The sequence below is a fragment of the Rhododendron vialii genome, chromosome 3a (assembly GCF_030253575.1).
Source record: "Rhododendron vialii isolate Sample 1 chromosome 3a, ASM3025357v1".
NCBI classification, from domain to species: Eukaryota; Viridiplantae; Streptophyta; class Magnoliopsida; order Ericales; family Ericaceae; genus Rhododendron; species Rhododendron vialii.
Window position 1 is genome coordinate 29,975,687 of NC_080559.1, and position 15,114 is coordinate 29,990,800.

The 15,114-nt window shown below is 38.3% G+C and overlaps 3 protein-coding genes and 1 pseudogene across 5 annotated transcripts in view; 1 reads left to right on the forward strand and 3 right to left on the reverse strand.

Moving 5' to 3' along the window:
• The window catches only part of LOC131319761 (putative RING-H2 finger protein ATL21A), an 82,596-nt gene that overhangs the window by 47,822 nt on the left and 19,660 nt on the right, over positions 1-15,114 (reverse strand). Inside the window, exon 3 of one of the 3 annotated variants that reach the window (XR_009198035.1) lies at positions 8,264-8,432. The gene's annotated coding sequence lies outside the window, so the exon portion shown is untranslated. Of the gene's footprint in view, positions 1-8,139; positions 8,433-15,114 lie in introns of all 3 variants that reach the window. The other 2 variants (XR_009198033.1, XR_009198034.1) reach the window with 2 other exon arrangements.
• LOC131321332 (LEAF RUST 10 DISEASE-RESISTANCE LOCUS RECEPTOR-LIKE PROTEIN KINASE-like 2.2) lies at positions 1,107-6,579 on the reverse strand (annotated as a pseudogene).
• LOC131319760 (rust resistance kinase Lr10-like) lies at positions 8,427-10,528 on the forward strand. Its single transcript, XM_058350158.1, has 2 exons — positions 8,427-8,744; positions 9,301-10,528. The coding sequence occupies exons 1-2, from the start codon at positions 8,678-8,680 to the stop codon at positions 10,440-10,442; spliced, it is 1,209 nt and encodes a 402-aa protein (XP_058206141.1). The 5' UTR covers positions 8,427-8,677; the 3' UTR covers positions 10,443-10,528.
• Positions 14,136-15,060, reverse strand: LOC131319778 (rust resistance kinase Lr10-like). The gene has a single exon (XM_058350171.1). It carries the CDS (start codon positions 14,988-14,990, stop codon positions 14,325-14,327), a length of 666 nt encoding a protein of 221 aa, XP_058206154.1. The 5' UTR covers positions 14,991-15,060; the 3' UTR covers positions 14,136-14,324.

Genomic DNA, 15,114 nt, shown 5'->3' on the forward strand with positions numbered 1-15,114 from the left:
ACCGTGTCCTCAATTTGATGGAAGAAGTTCTAAGGCTTCATTAGAATACAAATTCTTAATGTATCCATCAGGAAGATTTCGCGACTTGAAAAGGCTGGAAAATGTGAAATGATTACAAGGTAAAACTTGATCCTGGATCATCCTACAATAGGGTCAGCTCAATGACTTCCTTACTATGCCCCTTCACTCTGCCCACAACCTGTGATAATCGAAGTCCAAGAGATAACACTATGAACAGGGATAAGATCGAAAACTTTCCTTGGATTTACCATAGATCCATCTTCTGCACATTTTGCATATATGTCCAGCAAACCACAGCCAACATAAACTTTGAAAGCCATCTGGTGCTTGACCACTTGAGTACGCAATTACTGCCCGAATGATAACCTCCCTAACTCTGCACAAGCAGACACTAAACTAGTAAAAGTAAACTTATCTGGTATATAACCACTCACTACCATATCTATAAACTACTCAACAGCTTTCTTTCGGTTACCCAGCTGAGAATATCTAGTAATCATCGAAGTCCATCAAAGTTCAAGTGACTGAATTTCTTTCACGCATTTTGTCGAACACTTTCTTTGCTGAATCAAAGTCACCACTTCCCTTTGCAAACATCTCTATCAATGCACATCCAACCCACACACATCGACTCAAAATACCCAGTCTTTATCACAGACCCAAAAATTATATCCCCTACCCAAGCATTCCCAGCATTCGAACATGCCGGAATCACGGCAGCATAGCATGTTAATAAAAGTAGATATAGTTTTCAAAGTTAGTATTCACCCACACACACACACACACACACAAAATAGAAGATTTCAAAGATAGTAAGAGATCATTGCACTCCAAGAAAGCAGTTGTGAAATACTCAGGAGTTTAGAAGGCCATTGTTGCAATTAGAAGACAAATAAAAAATGTAAACTTAGCTTAAAACTCAAACAGCAGGCCAGTATTCCTACTGGTTTAGAACTTGACTGGGTAAAAAAAAAAAGAAGCAGAAAACACTCTACGGTCTTATGACCTCACAAAATATGATTTTATCAGGTTCCCAAAGTTTCTCAGGTTTCTAGTCAAAACAAACGGTGAAAACATACGATTATTTAGTCAAAGAGACAAATCTCGACCCCAACACAAACAAATGATACAATTCTCGAATTAGCTGATGAATTCCAATTTCTTCTCCTGCCAGCCATTTCCATCAACAACATTCCGAAACTATAAATGTCAGCTTTATAGGAAATGCCTCCAATATTTTTGTAGAACTCCGGAGCCATGTAGCCCATTGTTCCTCTTACTGCAGTCACGGTTGCAATGCTATCATCTGTTGCATACAATTTTGCAAGCCCGAAATTGGAAATTTTGGGAGTGAAATTCTCATCAAGAAGAATATTATGGGGCTTTATATCAAATTGCAGGATCTGCATGTCACAACCGTGGTGTAAATATCTAATGCCATGAGCCACCCCAAGAGAAATCTCATACATTTGCTCACAACTTTAATGACAAATTTTCTTCTGGAGAAAAGATGTACTTCTCAAGAGACCCATTAGGCATGAAGTCATACACAAGAGCACGCTTAGATCTCTCGGCGCAATATCCATTTAGCTCCACAACATGGACATGATGAATCCTTCCGATGGTAGCAACTTCGTTGATGAACTCTTGTCCATTAGCTTTCAGCTTGCTCAACATTTTAATTGCTACAAGAAGGCCACTACGGAGCTTTCCTTTATATACAGAACCATAGCCTCCCTCCCCCAGCTTGTCTCTAAAACCATTGGTCATCTTCTTGATGTCTGAGTAGGAGTACCTAATAGGCACAAGGTGATTCTGACTTTGCAGGAAACCTTCTATGTTATCATACATCGATAAATGTCTTCTGCTGAACTTATAGATTAAAAATCCATACACACATGGTGCACACAGAAACCTTGCTCCAAGGACCGCTCCTGTGTCATTCAGTAAATGAAGCATAAGATCAATAAACAATATCTGCTATCCTGGTATTGTTCTATATTTGTGAAATTTGAAACACAGATATAAACACGTGGTATATTCTTGTTAAAAGTTCCGAAACCTGATATTGGGATATAATATTCTTATGTTTCATTTGGTTATTGAGTTATTAGTTTTCATAATTTGGGAGGTTATGCCTATTGGTGTACCGTCATGATTAGTCGTTAGATACTTATATTAGTCATTATAATTACCCTTGCATGTTTTACATTTATTTAATATCATTATCTTTCATAATTATATTTGTGGAGGGGTTACCCATAAAAAGGTGCTTATTTATGACCTTCGATGGCTTGGTTGAAGTGTAAGAGATTATACTAGAAGTACAAGTGTAATGAGTTCATATGGTAGTAGCCTGTAGTATTCTTTGCACATATTTTCTACCTGATCTATGTACAACTCCAATTGGGATGGTTGTTTACCTCCTCAAGGATGTGAACTCTAGAGGAGGATGGCTACGAGTTTTGCGTTGAATCTTGAAGTCAGTGGTGTCTGCTAAGACCTTGATGTAAGGAGGCAACAATGACTTTAGGACAAGGACACTATGCCTCACAATCTTGTAATCTTTCTTATTTCCTCTAACTCCATATTTAGGATAGTTATATATGGTTACTCTCATGTTATCTTAGTTCAATTGCTTGTGTATTTTTGGGGCTATGGTTTTGTCATGTCTGGTTGGCCCATTGTGTAAAATTAGGCCCATATCTATATAGTATAATTCTTGCAGAATTCTATAGAGAATGAATGAAACAAAAATCCATCGGTGCTTCCCCCGTAATACCTCTGTTTCCTGTGTGCACTTCGCGGCTTAACTTGCTTCTTTGGTTCTTGATAATTTCCAAGTTAGTCAAGGGTTTAGGCTAATCTAAAGGAGTACTGCTATTTACACCGACCGGACCATACCGACGGCCGCGAGCGGCCGTCTCCGGCCACCGGACGGCCGATCCGATCCGTCCAAAAATTTAAAAAAAAAAACCCAGGGGCCCAACGCGGGAATCAACGGCATCCGATGTGTGTAGGGTGCTTGATCTAAACACCCTATTTTTCATGTATATACGGTTTCCCTACAAAAATGGTCGGTACACATAGGATTTCCGAATCTAAAGCCAACAATGTAGTCACATTTTGTTTGGCCTGTCATGTACTCTATCCTCTTGGTTTATGTATTCTGGGTCGTTTTCACTATATTACAATATGTCGTTTTACGGTGGCTCACCATAGATAGGTAGGATCATAGCAAAAACAAAGTCTTACCTATGACGATGGCCACAATATATCCATACATTGCGAAATCATCTGTGAAAAAAAAAATATCAATAACTTTTCTTTAACAGCAAATTAAAAAGATTTTATCAATCAATCCTACTGGATTCAAAGATTAAAAAGAGCGAGAGCACGACATATGTGCCACTCGGGTCCCAAGAAGCTACAAGAAAGACAAGAGATCAACCAACATAGTCAGAAAGAAAGAAAACCAAAACCAAAAGCCCCTTTAAAGAATCTACTGCCCCCCAAAAGAAACCCTTCTGCAGCAAGCTCTCAAACCAAACAAGGTTCCAAAATAGCATTACTATAGCTATCCTCCTATCAGCATAAGCCCAGAGTTGTAGCATCACAGAAAAAAGATCATCCAAAGTTTTTGATCAGTAAAGTCAGCACAACCTACACTGCTACGCAGCATCAACCCTAAACGCTAAAGTTATCATAAACTTAGCCATGTGACGGAGGAGCTATACGGGAAAAAGAGGTGATTAAAAGTGCATCTAAACTTGAAGAAACGATAAATAAGTCAATTGTTTTATCAGGTAAGTGCACACATTGTGAGAGGTAATGAGAAATGCGTGCAACGGGATACCAAACCACTTTGAATGTCGAATGTTGGAACCATTAACGGTATGACAATGAGAGCAACCTAAGAAGTTTTCTTTATCAACATATAAATATTTCTTTTCAGCATGTTTCTCGACTTATGTTAGTAGGTTTTTTTTTAAACAAAATATGGGTGAATCGCTTCCAGCAGCATCATGCAACAGACGAAAAACAATCCGGACGGGATGTATGCAAAATTCAGAGACTGGAACTTGCAAGATACCATGAACTCAATACCCCTCACAAAATGTTCTCTCCTTTACTATTCGATCTACAACTTTTGCGTTTCACAAAAATTTCAATTAATGCAAAGAGAATTGATCTCTTGCGGTTTCAAAAAAAAAATCACAACAGACGGAGAACAAGTACTTACAAAGAATTCCTGCCCACAAGCTGCCTGCATTTTTGGGATGGAAAAGATGATGTTAGCGAAAGAAAATCTTTACTCTACCAATAGTTACTATAATAAGGTGAAAAGAAGGAGATAATTTAGAGTAAGAGCCCCTAAATTTAAAATTTTAGGGGCCTCTGCTCTATTTTGGTACTCTTTATAATAGTCTAGCAAAAAGGGTCTAATCTTCGATTTTTGTTCTAGGCCCCTGAAAAGGCTGGACCGGCCGGCTCTGACCTTTTCAACCAACTAAGAGAACTGGTTGTAAGAAGTAAGGGATCAGAGGATCTCACTCACTTAGAAACGAAGGCTGGAACAAGCAAGAATCGCCACAAACGGCAGTGACATTCGCAGAATCCCAGAAGCAGGAAGCCCTTTTCCTGCATTTTGTGCAGGACATTCGAAGAATATTCCACGAAGCCTCAAACCCATACCACAACTCCCTAGTCAAATCCAGCAACGACAAATTCGAACCCCTTTCTCTGATCAACTGCGACGAAGAAAGGTAAAAAACCTCCAAAAGGCACGAATCCGGAACATCCCAAACACTAACATCTCCCACCACAACATACGAATAATACCCATTTCCCGAATCGTCTCCGGTGTTAGTGCAACCAGTCCTGTTTATGTAAATATGAGAGTGGACTGGGTTTTCACAACTTAGGAACACGACCTGGCTCTCTATCAGCAGCAAGTAGGGAAAAACGTGCGCAGAGAAGTAAGGCAGAAAGGTCAAGGAGGAGAGTGGGAAAGAGGAGCAAGTATCGTTGGCCTGGATTCCTACGTCGACGAGACGAATTGAGTAGTCGGTGTAATTGATTGATTGGACGTAGTATTTTCCGGAGAGTAGGTTAAGGGCTGTGCGATTGTTTTCGTCACAGAGAAGATTCGTTGTCGTTGCAGGTGTTGGATGGGTCGCCTTTTAAGCTCCGTTCAGTTGCCAGGAGTGTTGTACAAGAAAGTTATTCTCAGGAAAAGTCAAATAAAGTGAAGTAAAGAAAAAAGAAATCTATTTTCCTGTGAGTGTTCATTTGACAAATTTTTATTGCAGGAAAACTCAAATTTAATGGTTCATTTGTCGGAAAAAAACACTTATAAGAAACTTATTTATTTTCCATGGCTAAAAGCAACTTTTGAGAACTAACACATACCGAAAAATGTATTTTATCTAATACAAAGCCTTAACATGAAACTTAAAAAATAAATAGATGATAACTAAATAAATAAATGTTAAATAACTATGCTTGATTAGTTGCCGATACAAAAACTCATTGATAAATTGATAATTAGTAAGTACAAAACAAAACTGAAGACTAATGACAAGATAAATAAATACTTTCAAAAAAAATCAATTACTAATTTTTTCTACAACAATTATCTTAAAAAGCATCACAGTAGTCGAAATTATTATTGCTCACGTAAATTTCAAAGTGTCTTTCTAAGAACCTAATTCGTATTTTTTTTTGGTATTAGCGTCATTCGTTTTTTTTTCTTGCCCTCCAATTATTTTGGCCCCACAATGCAGAAAACTTTCCCGCAAAATCCTATGCTTTTGGCCGGATCACTTTTGCAAGAAAGTAAATATTGCAGGAAAACTTAAGAACATTTTTTCCACTACTTTCCTGGCAACTAAACACTACAAAAGTTATGAGAAAGTTGATTTTCCCATCCTTTCCTACACTTTTCTGACAACTGAACGGAGCCTTAATTGGAAAGGGAAGGTGATGTTGTGGATGTCTCCACAGGAATTGATAAATTCCTGGTTTTCATTTCCGTGGCAGGTTACTGGAAACAGGACAAGAAGAAAAGGAAGAAGAAGGCGTTTTCTTCCCGCCCCGGGGAAGTTTTTGATAAACATAGAAAGACGGAGGGAGATTGCGAGGAGAGATTAGAAAAGAAAAATTGAAGAAAAATACTGGACTGGAGGAAAATCTTCTTTACGGCTGTTGCGTAAAGGAGAAGTTATGGAGTTCAATCGTAATCGTCTAAAGTGTTTTAGGATAATTTGGATTGAATACAAATTATGATCGGTTATAATCGATTGTGATTAACTTTTTCCCAAAAAAATTTCATCAAAATCTGGACCGTTCAAAATCGAAATGGACGCGTGAAATTAAACAGCTCCGTAAAAAAACACTCTCATGCTACTTCTGCTTTCTACAGACATCTGCGGTGCGCCAGTCAGACGTCCGGTTATTAAGAAAAAGATTTTGTTTATGCGGACTATCCAAATTACTCCATTGTCTCATTTTATGACTTGTTTTCTGCGGACTATCCAAATTACTCCATTGTCTCATTTTTTATGACTTGTTTGAATGGTATTTTAAAAAATTTTGAATTTAATTTTTGGGTAATGAGTGAAGAAATAAATTAGGATAATAATTGGAGATAGGGGTAATGAGTGGAGAGAGATAGAAAAAGAAATAAGAATAATTATTGAAAAGTAGAGAGAAAAATGAAAATAATGATTAGAAGTATGAGTAATGAGTACTTTTTGAGTTGGAATTGAATTTTTTTTTTCTTCAAAATACCATCTAAACAAGGCATTTGTTTGTTAGTCCCTTGTTTCATTCTACAATAGATAGTAAATTGATTATATATTTCGATCGGTAACACTTTTTATATATAATATGGATTTTGTTTAATAACTCTCAATCAGTACTATAGATATAATCACTTACACAAAACTTACGATTGAACCTGATTGTCGATCTTCTTGTATGTAAATGTCACAGCCGGATATTCCGTGACAAATAGATATATAGGAGTAAATCATAAGACTAAAAAAATAGAGATCATAAGAGGCTTGCAATAGTTTGTGTGTGTGTCGCTATATATATATATATATGGGACGGTTCAAAGGACACCCAAAAAAACACCTAAAAAAACACCCCAAATTTCAATCTCATAGTTTCTGATCAAATTTTTATGATCCTAACCGTATCTCTATGTGTGTGTGTGTGTGTATATATAGTCCACTTCTTATAAGGGCGCCCTTACCGTATTACGGTAAGGGCTTCCCCTTCCTGATTGAATTTCGATCATCCGAGCCGCTCAAAGTGATCAAAACGTGATTTTAAGGGTCCCCGTGAAAAATCAGCAAAAAAAATGACCGGGAAGGGCTTCATTGAACGGTTCAAAAAAAACTGCTCGGATGACGCCCTTCCCGGTCATTTTTTTTGCTAATTTCTCGCGGGGACCCTTAAAATTACGTTCTGCATACATTGACCGGTTCGGATTTTCAAATTTTGATCGGGAAATGAAAGTCCCTCATTTTAACAAAATAAGGGATCTCTCACTTGAAAATTCCTATATATATATATATATATATATATAAAGAAAAAAACAAATCAAGCCAATCATAAATTAAAGAAAAATTAATAGAATTATAATTAAGCAAATTACTTACACACATACATAGAATTTTTATTTATTTTTTCCCTCGGGACATACATAGGATTACATTCGTGGTTTTCAAAAGTACGACGACCGATATCTTCTTGGATAAAAAAAAAAAATGATATCAGTCCTTTTATGTGCCTGATCATATGACAAGAGTATCAATTAAAGTTTAATTATTAAACTATGGGCGTTAACCTGGCCTCGAGGGAACGGTGAATATGATCGTCGCCTTGGGTCCTCAGATTTTTATATACTCCAACAAAAACAAGGTGGGGGCTCAATTTATAGAACAATTAAAATCAACATTGCCCGGGTCTGAAATTCTATGCGACATAGTTCAGCAAAACCGAAATTGAGGTGAAAGAAAACCGAACAAACATGTCCATCTTCTTCTTCGTTCTCTTCTTTCTTCTGCACCTATCCACAGCCCAAGACGATTGCAGTACTCCAACAACATGCTCCAAGCACGGTCCAACGATCCGCTTCCCTTTCCGCCTCAAGGACAGCCAACCACCTCACTGCGGCTATCCCGGGTTCGACCTCTCTTGCTCTCCAACCACCTCCGCCACTCTCCTCAACCTCCCCAATTCCGCCCAAGTTCTAGTCACCAATATCGATTACAAATCCCAATCGATTCACATCAAAGACCCGAACAGCTGCCTCCCGCAACAGCTTTAAAACCTCAATCTGTCCACCACCCCCTTTCAATTTGCAGATTCCGAGTACAACTTTAGTTTATTCAGTTGCCCTTCAACGAGACCAGTTGAGTCTTTTGAAGGACCGTGGTGGTCTACTCGGGCCGCTTGCCTCAGTGGCGATGGCCATGAAGTTTACGTCGAGTCTAGTGGCATGAGTATCTATTTTCCACCCCGGCTGATATCTTGCAGAAAGATGTATAATGTTTAGACGGTTCCCTATGAGGTTTTTGATCAAACAGCTGATCTGCAGTTGGCATGGCCCCAACGGGTTTGTGGGAAATGTGAGGCTGAAGGAATGTTTTGTGGGTTTATGAGTAACAGCACTAGTGATGAATTTGAATGCTTCAAACCACCTAAAAAAGGTACCCTCTTTCTGTAGTTTCCCTTTTCTTTTCTTTTCTTTTCTTTTTCTTTTTTTTTTATTGCAATTTTATTTAGACGTTGCATTTATATCTTCAATCAAGAAAGTTAAAAGAAATTTTGCATACCCACAATAGAACTTGAAAACTTCATGAGAAGAAAGTAATTTCAGTTCTGTGAAGTTACCAAACGCTCCACATGAGGCGCACACACACACGTGTGTGTGTGTGAGACGAGAAAGGCATATATACATGAAGGACCCGGTTTGTTTAAATGGATATGAGCATCGTACTGGACTTTATATCCGATGACCAAATATCCAGTGTTTGTGTAAAATATTTGCGACGCGAATTAAACATGCCTCACATATATAATATCACGACGTTGGGTTGTATATAACCATGGGCAATGTGATACTTATTAGTTCGGTGGGATTATGCATACTTCGCTATCTGTCCTGTCAAACAAATGGACCCAAATAGTAGTTAGGCTAAAGATTTGAACACCATTTTCAGCACATAGAGAAAAAATATGACGAGTCTTTTCTATCTTTCACAGGTGAACTGAAAAGGCGGCTAGTTATTGCAAGTGTGACTTTAGGCTCATTTTGGCTTCTTGCAATCCTCATTGCAATGTATTGGTTCCATAGACAAAAGAAAATAAAGAGAGAGTATCATCTAAAGATTGAGAGGTTCTTGGAGGATTATAAAGCTTTGAAGCCGGCAAGATACTCTTATGTTGATATCAAGAAAATTACAAATCAATTTAAGGACAAAGTAGGCCAAGGAGGATATGGAACAGTTTATAGGGGACAACTTTCCAATGATGTTCACGTTGCGTTTAAGATACTCAATAATACTAAGGGAAACGGCGAAGAGTTCATTAACGAAGTGGGAATAATTGGTACAATCCACCACGTCAACGTGGTTCGCTTAGTTGGATATTGTGCTGATGGATTTAAAAGAGCTCTTATATACGAGTTCTTAGCAAATGATTCCCTGGAAAAGTTTGCAATATCTAATCATGACAAGCATTTACTTGGTTGGAAAAAGCTTCTAGAAATTGCTATGGGTATAGCTAAAGGTATTGAGTATCTTCACCAAGGGTGTGATCAACAAATCCTTCATTTTGACACTAAACCACATAACATTTTGTTGGACGAGAACTTGAATCCAAAGATAACGGATTTTGGTCTAGCAAAGTTGTGTTCAAAGGAACAAAGTGTTGTATCCATGACTACTGCTCGCGGTACCATTGGCTATATTGCACCGGAAGTGTTCTCAAGGAACTTCGGGAGTGTATCATACAAATCAGATATTTATAGTTTCGGAATGTTGTTACTTGAAATGGTAGGAGGGAAGAAGAATTTTGATGTTATGGTCAATAGCACCAACCAAATTTACTTTCCTGAATGGATTTACAATCGTTTGGATAGTGGAGAAGAGCTAAGAATCCGTATTCAAGATGAAGGAGATGCCAAGATTGCAAAGAAGTTAGCAATTGTGGGACTTTGGTGCATTCAATGGTATCCTGTTGATAGGCCTTCAAAGCATGTTGTGATTCAAATGCTGGAAGGAGACGGAGACACTCTAATCAAGCCTCCCAATCCATTTGTCTCCGCAAATCCACCAAGGGTCACAGGACAAGCTAGCAGAAGGCCTCATAACAACGAGTTGGAAACTCTTGTTGAGTGTGAGTGAGAAAGATATAGTCTCTATCTGTTGTATCGTTGAGCCTAAGTAGAAATCTCCCTATCATCAATTGACATGTGACAAAATTTTGACCTACCAATGTATAGCCTTGGCATACAACATTTATTGCGCTTCGAACTGGGTTATTTGCCTCAATGTATTCTGCATTAGAAGATATGATGAATTCGTAATGTTTTTACTTATTATTATCATCATGTTTTGGATAATTTGATGAGATTCTAACCCTAGCTTGTTCTCTGTGGTAGCTAAGAAAAACTTTCTACCAGAACAAAACAAATTGATAACTGCTTGGGATGAGACTTATGCACCATATTTCTTGCTAGCTCTATCCAGTTGCTGCAGCTTCCTCTCCCAGTTTCCTCTTCTTCATGGATTTTCTAATTTCAGCCACACCGTTTACCCACGGAACTACGGAAGCACACAAGTTTGATAGGTAAATGTACCCTGCTGAATCATTGGGTAATCAGAGACAGCACTTGGGAGAGGCCGAAGAAGCAGCTTCTTCGGCCCCCAATCCAAAGCCCAAAAAAGAGACCCCCAATTTTGATATTCCATGTAGTAGGCATAGTTATTTAGCTGAGCAGAACAAGCGAATGGCCTAATTTTTGTTTGCCCGTATTTGGAACCAAAAAAGAGAACACAAAGAGGCATAATAACCATTTCAACAGCATGTTTCCCAAGCTCTGTATTACCATGGACTCAACAAGCTCCAAGCAACGTGCCCCAAACCAAAACCTTAGCTGTGAAAGACATTGAGTCAATGAGTTGCATGGCTTCTTCAAAGAAGCCTGGTCTGCCTAAAAAATCGACCATACATGAATGGTGCCATATTCTAGAGCTTATTCTATGTTCTTTGTGCGTTGAGTAGAAGTGCTTTCACCCCTCATCAATCATACCCACGTAGCTACAAGCAGATAGAATAGCGATATCAATTATATCATTTGGCTTATGCCTGCATCCAGCATTTCTTGGAACATTTCCAGTGCTCTTTTTTGCAAACCCATGTTCTGCTAAACCTGTTACAACAGAAAGTCCATGACACCACATTCAAATGTTCCATTTCGGTAAAAAGAGGAAAGTCCACTTTGACCCCCTGTGGTATGGGTCATGTGCTGATACACCCCCTATGGTTTAAAAGTGTGCACATAACCTCCTGTGGTTTTAAAATTGTGCGGATAAACCCCCTGCCGTCATGTTTTCCGTCCATATTAACGGAGGTGTATCTCAAACACCTCTAGAATGTAATCTGAGTCGTTCATAATGTATTAAATAAATAATAGAATATCTCTGTAAAAATTCATCTCGATCAGGTATCAATAACCCAGTGATCTAATTTGTGGTAAATTCAAATTGGAAAATTTAATTTCATAACAAAATTGATTCGACCATGAACTTTTCATTTTTTGATTGACTTGAATTTTGGCATAGATGTAGTATTCGTCAAACTCTACAATATCAACGGTTTGGATTCAATTTTTGGTATAGGGGATGGTATGGTTAGATTTAAAAAAAAAAAAAACGAATCAAGGGAGATGATGAGGGTATATCGGTCTTTTAAAGTTGTGTCCGTTAATATGGACGGAAAACATGACGGCAGGGGGTCTATCCGCACAATTTTAAAACCACAAGAGGTTATGTGCACACTTTTAAACCATTGGGGGTGTATCCGCACATGGCCAATACCACAGGGGGTCAAAGTGGACTTTCCTCCGGTAAAAACCTGCAAAGCATCTTCCATATTTTTTCACCTCGAATAATAGAAACTAAAGTATATATTAGCTTAGCTATGGGCTGGTTTGACCCTGCTTTTAGTAACGGAGCATGGATTTGATCACCCTTAGCAAATGCGCCTATACTAGCAGCTCCACTCGAGAGGCAAGGCAATGTGAAAGCATCGAGCACGATCCCAGTATCCTCAATTTGATTGAATAAGTTCAAAGGCTTCATCAGAATCAAATTTTTAGTGCCTTGAAAAGGCTGGAAGAGGTGAACTGATTAGGTAAAACTTGACCTTGATCATCCTGCAATAGAGCTCAATGACCTCCTTACTACGCCTTCCACTCTGCCCACAACTTGTGATAATCAAAAAGAGTTACATAATTATGAATAGGGTAGAGATCAAAAAACTTTCCTTGAATTAACCATAGACCCTTCTTCTGCACATTTCGCATACATGTCCACCAAACTACAGCCAACATAAACATTAAAAGCCAACTCTGCACAATTGCTGCCCAAATGATAACCGCCCTAACTCTGCACAAGCAGAAACTAATCTAACAAAAGTAAACTTACCTGGTATATAACAACTCAACAGCTTTCTTTCGCTTACCCGCTTGAGAATTAAGGCCTGAATTCCGGGACAAAGTAAACTTAGCTGTTACAATTAATTGATTTTAATGAACACAAACCTAGTTAGAGGAAGAAGAGGCGACGCGGAGGAGGTGGTCTGCACAAGCAGAGGCGGTGGGTGGAAAATCCTAACGGATATAAGAGACGGATATGCTATTACCCTGGATAGTATATCCGAAGTCATCATATCCAGTGTTTGCTGCCCGGATATAGATCATGAATATAATATCTCTAGATTTTATATCCGCCCATAGGCAAATATAATTAGGATAGGAGATCTGGGGGTGATGTTATTATATCCACCCTCATATTTGCCTTTTTAATTACGAAACTGTCACCATTTTCTTTTAATTTTATATCCACCCATTCATATTGACCCTAAACCAAACCAAGCATATAAATATCTCATTTTCTACAAAATACTCAAAGAAACCATCTCTGTCATATTCCCCCTATATATATCCGTCCTTTTTTATCATATCTCCCCTCATAGTATATTCACCCAAAACTAAGTTGGGCTGCAAACAACCCGTAAATATATGTGAAATGATCGTGGTATATTACTTTTGGGGAAAAAGATTCAAAGAATTGTTAAATTATACAATATTTATCGATACACCCCTAAAATATCCACACAGTGGGTGATAGAAGCCTCACAAACGGGGAGAAATCCTATAACTAGCTCATTGCAAAAGCTGAGGCTGCGAGATTAGCTTTCCTTGAAGGGGACTAGCAAGAGTTGATAAACCTTTGCACTGGCTGCAATCTTTCCATACCTTCGTCTGTTATTGTTCATATCTTGGCCGGAAGACATTGGGGATACTTCATAAGAAGCTTTCTTGGTGCTTTTTCTTCTCGCTCAGACAAGGGAATCGGGTGGCTCATGAGTTCGCTAGCTGCTTGGGTTATGCGATTGAAATTTTTTGGGTCTTTGGATAAAGTGAAATTAATACATGAGATAACCCTTGCCACCCTTACAGCTGATCGCTCGGAGTCATTTTGTTGAGGCATTCGTGCACTCAAAAGACATTAAAAATGGTAAACATAGCTTATAACTCAGTGATAATGGTAGTATTCCTACTGTTCTTGTTCTGGAAACCTTTGGGTCTCACAACCTCACAGGATACGATTCCATCAAATTTCTGAAATTTCTCAGATTTCCAGTCAAGCAAATGGTGCAAACATCAAATTTATTTGTCTAAAAGACAAATCTCGACCCTAATACAAACAATGATTTTTTGATAAAAACAATAATACAATTCTTGAACAACTACAAAAAAAAAAAATACAAACAATGATACAATTCTTGAACAACTTGACATACACGTACAATGTCAGTGTCCATCTTGTCTGATCCGAAACTAAGGTAAAAGATTTGCTAAGCAGTCCCCTACGAGTTCTAATCCATGAAGAGAAGCACCTTACATGAAGTTAATAATACTCTTGTCTTTCAAAACCATCAAATCCGAATCATATGGACGCACCATTAACCCTAACTGAAGAATGTTTGGTCTTGAGAACTTAGCGCCCACTAATATCACGAGTGAGAGAATCCATACAAGCACCGGAAAGATTAGACAACCTTTCGTTGATTTCATTATTCTCAGCCTGCATAGCCTGTGAATACAAAAAAGGCTTTGGAGGTGTGTGAAGCAATTCTATATTTCCTTCAAGCATCTCGACAACTTTGTGCATGGAAGGACGATCACTAGGCTGCATTTGTATACACCGTAAAGCTACTAACATCATCTTCTTTACCATCTCACTCTCCTCCTCGGTGGTCTCTTCGATTTGTATGTTCTTTCCTTCTGCAAATTGTTCATAAACCCATGAAGGGAAGAAAATTTGGCTCGAATTAGCTGACAAATTCCAATTTCTTCTCTTGCCTGCCATTTCCATTAACAACATTCCATAACTATAAATGTCAGCTTTATGGGAAACACCTTCGATGTTTTTGTAGAACAATTCTGGAGCCATATAGCCCAAGGTTCCTCTTGCTGCAGTCACTGTCACAATGCCATCATCTGTTGGATAAAATTTTGCTAGCCCAAAATCAGAAACTTTTGGAGTGAAATTCTCATCAAGAAGAATGTTATGGGGCTTTATATCAAAATGCAGGATCTGCATGTCACAACCCTGATGCAAATATCCAATGCCACGAGCCACTCCAAGGGAAATCTCATACATTTGCTTACAACTCAAGGAAAATTTTCCTTCCGGAGAAAAGACGTACTCCCTCCGTCCCTTTTTAAATGTCCTACTTCGTAACTCCAACTTATTAAAAAAACATCATCATTATACCTTTCACATC

Bases quoted from the DNA above. Each gene is read 5' to 3' on its own strand.
- LOC131319778 (XM_058350171.1), bottom strand. From the start codon at position 14,990: ATGTATGAGATTTCCCTTGGAGTGGCTCGTGGCATTGGATATTTGCAT.
- LOC131319760 (XM_058350158.1), top strand. From the start codon at position 8,678: ATGTTTTGTGGGTTTATGAGTAACAGCACTAGTGATGAATTTGAATGC. The intron at 8,745-9,300 runs GTACCCTCTTTC...TATCTTTCACAG, and splicing joins CTTCAAACCACCTAAAAAAG to GTGAACTGAAAAGGCGGCTA.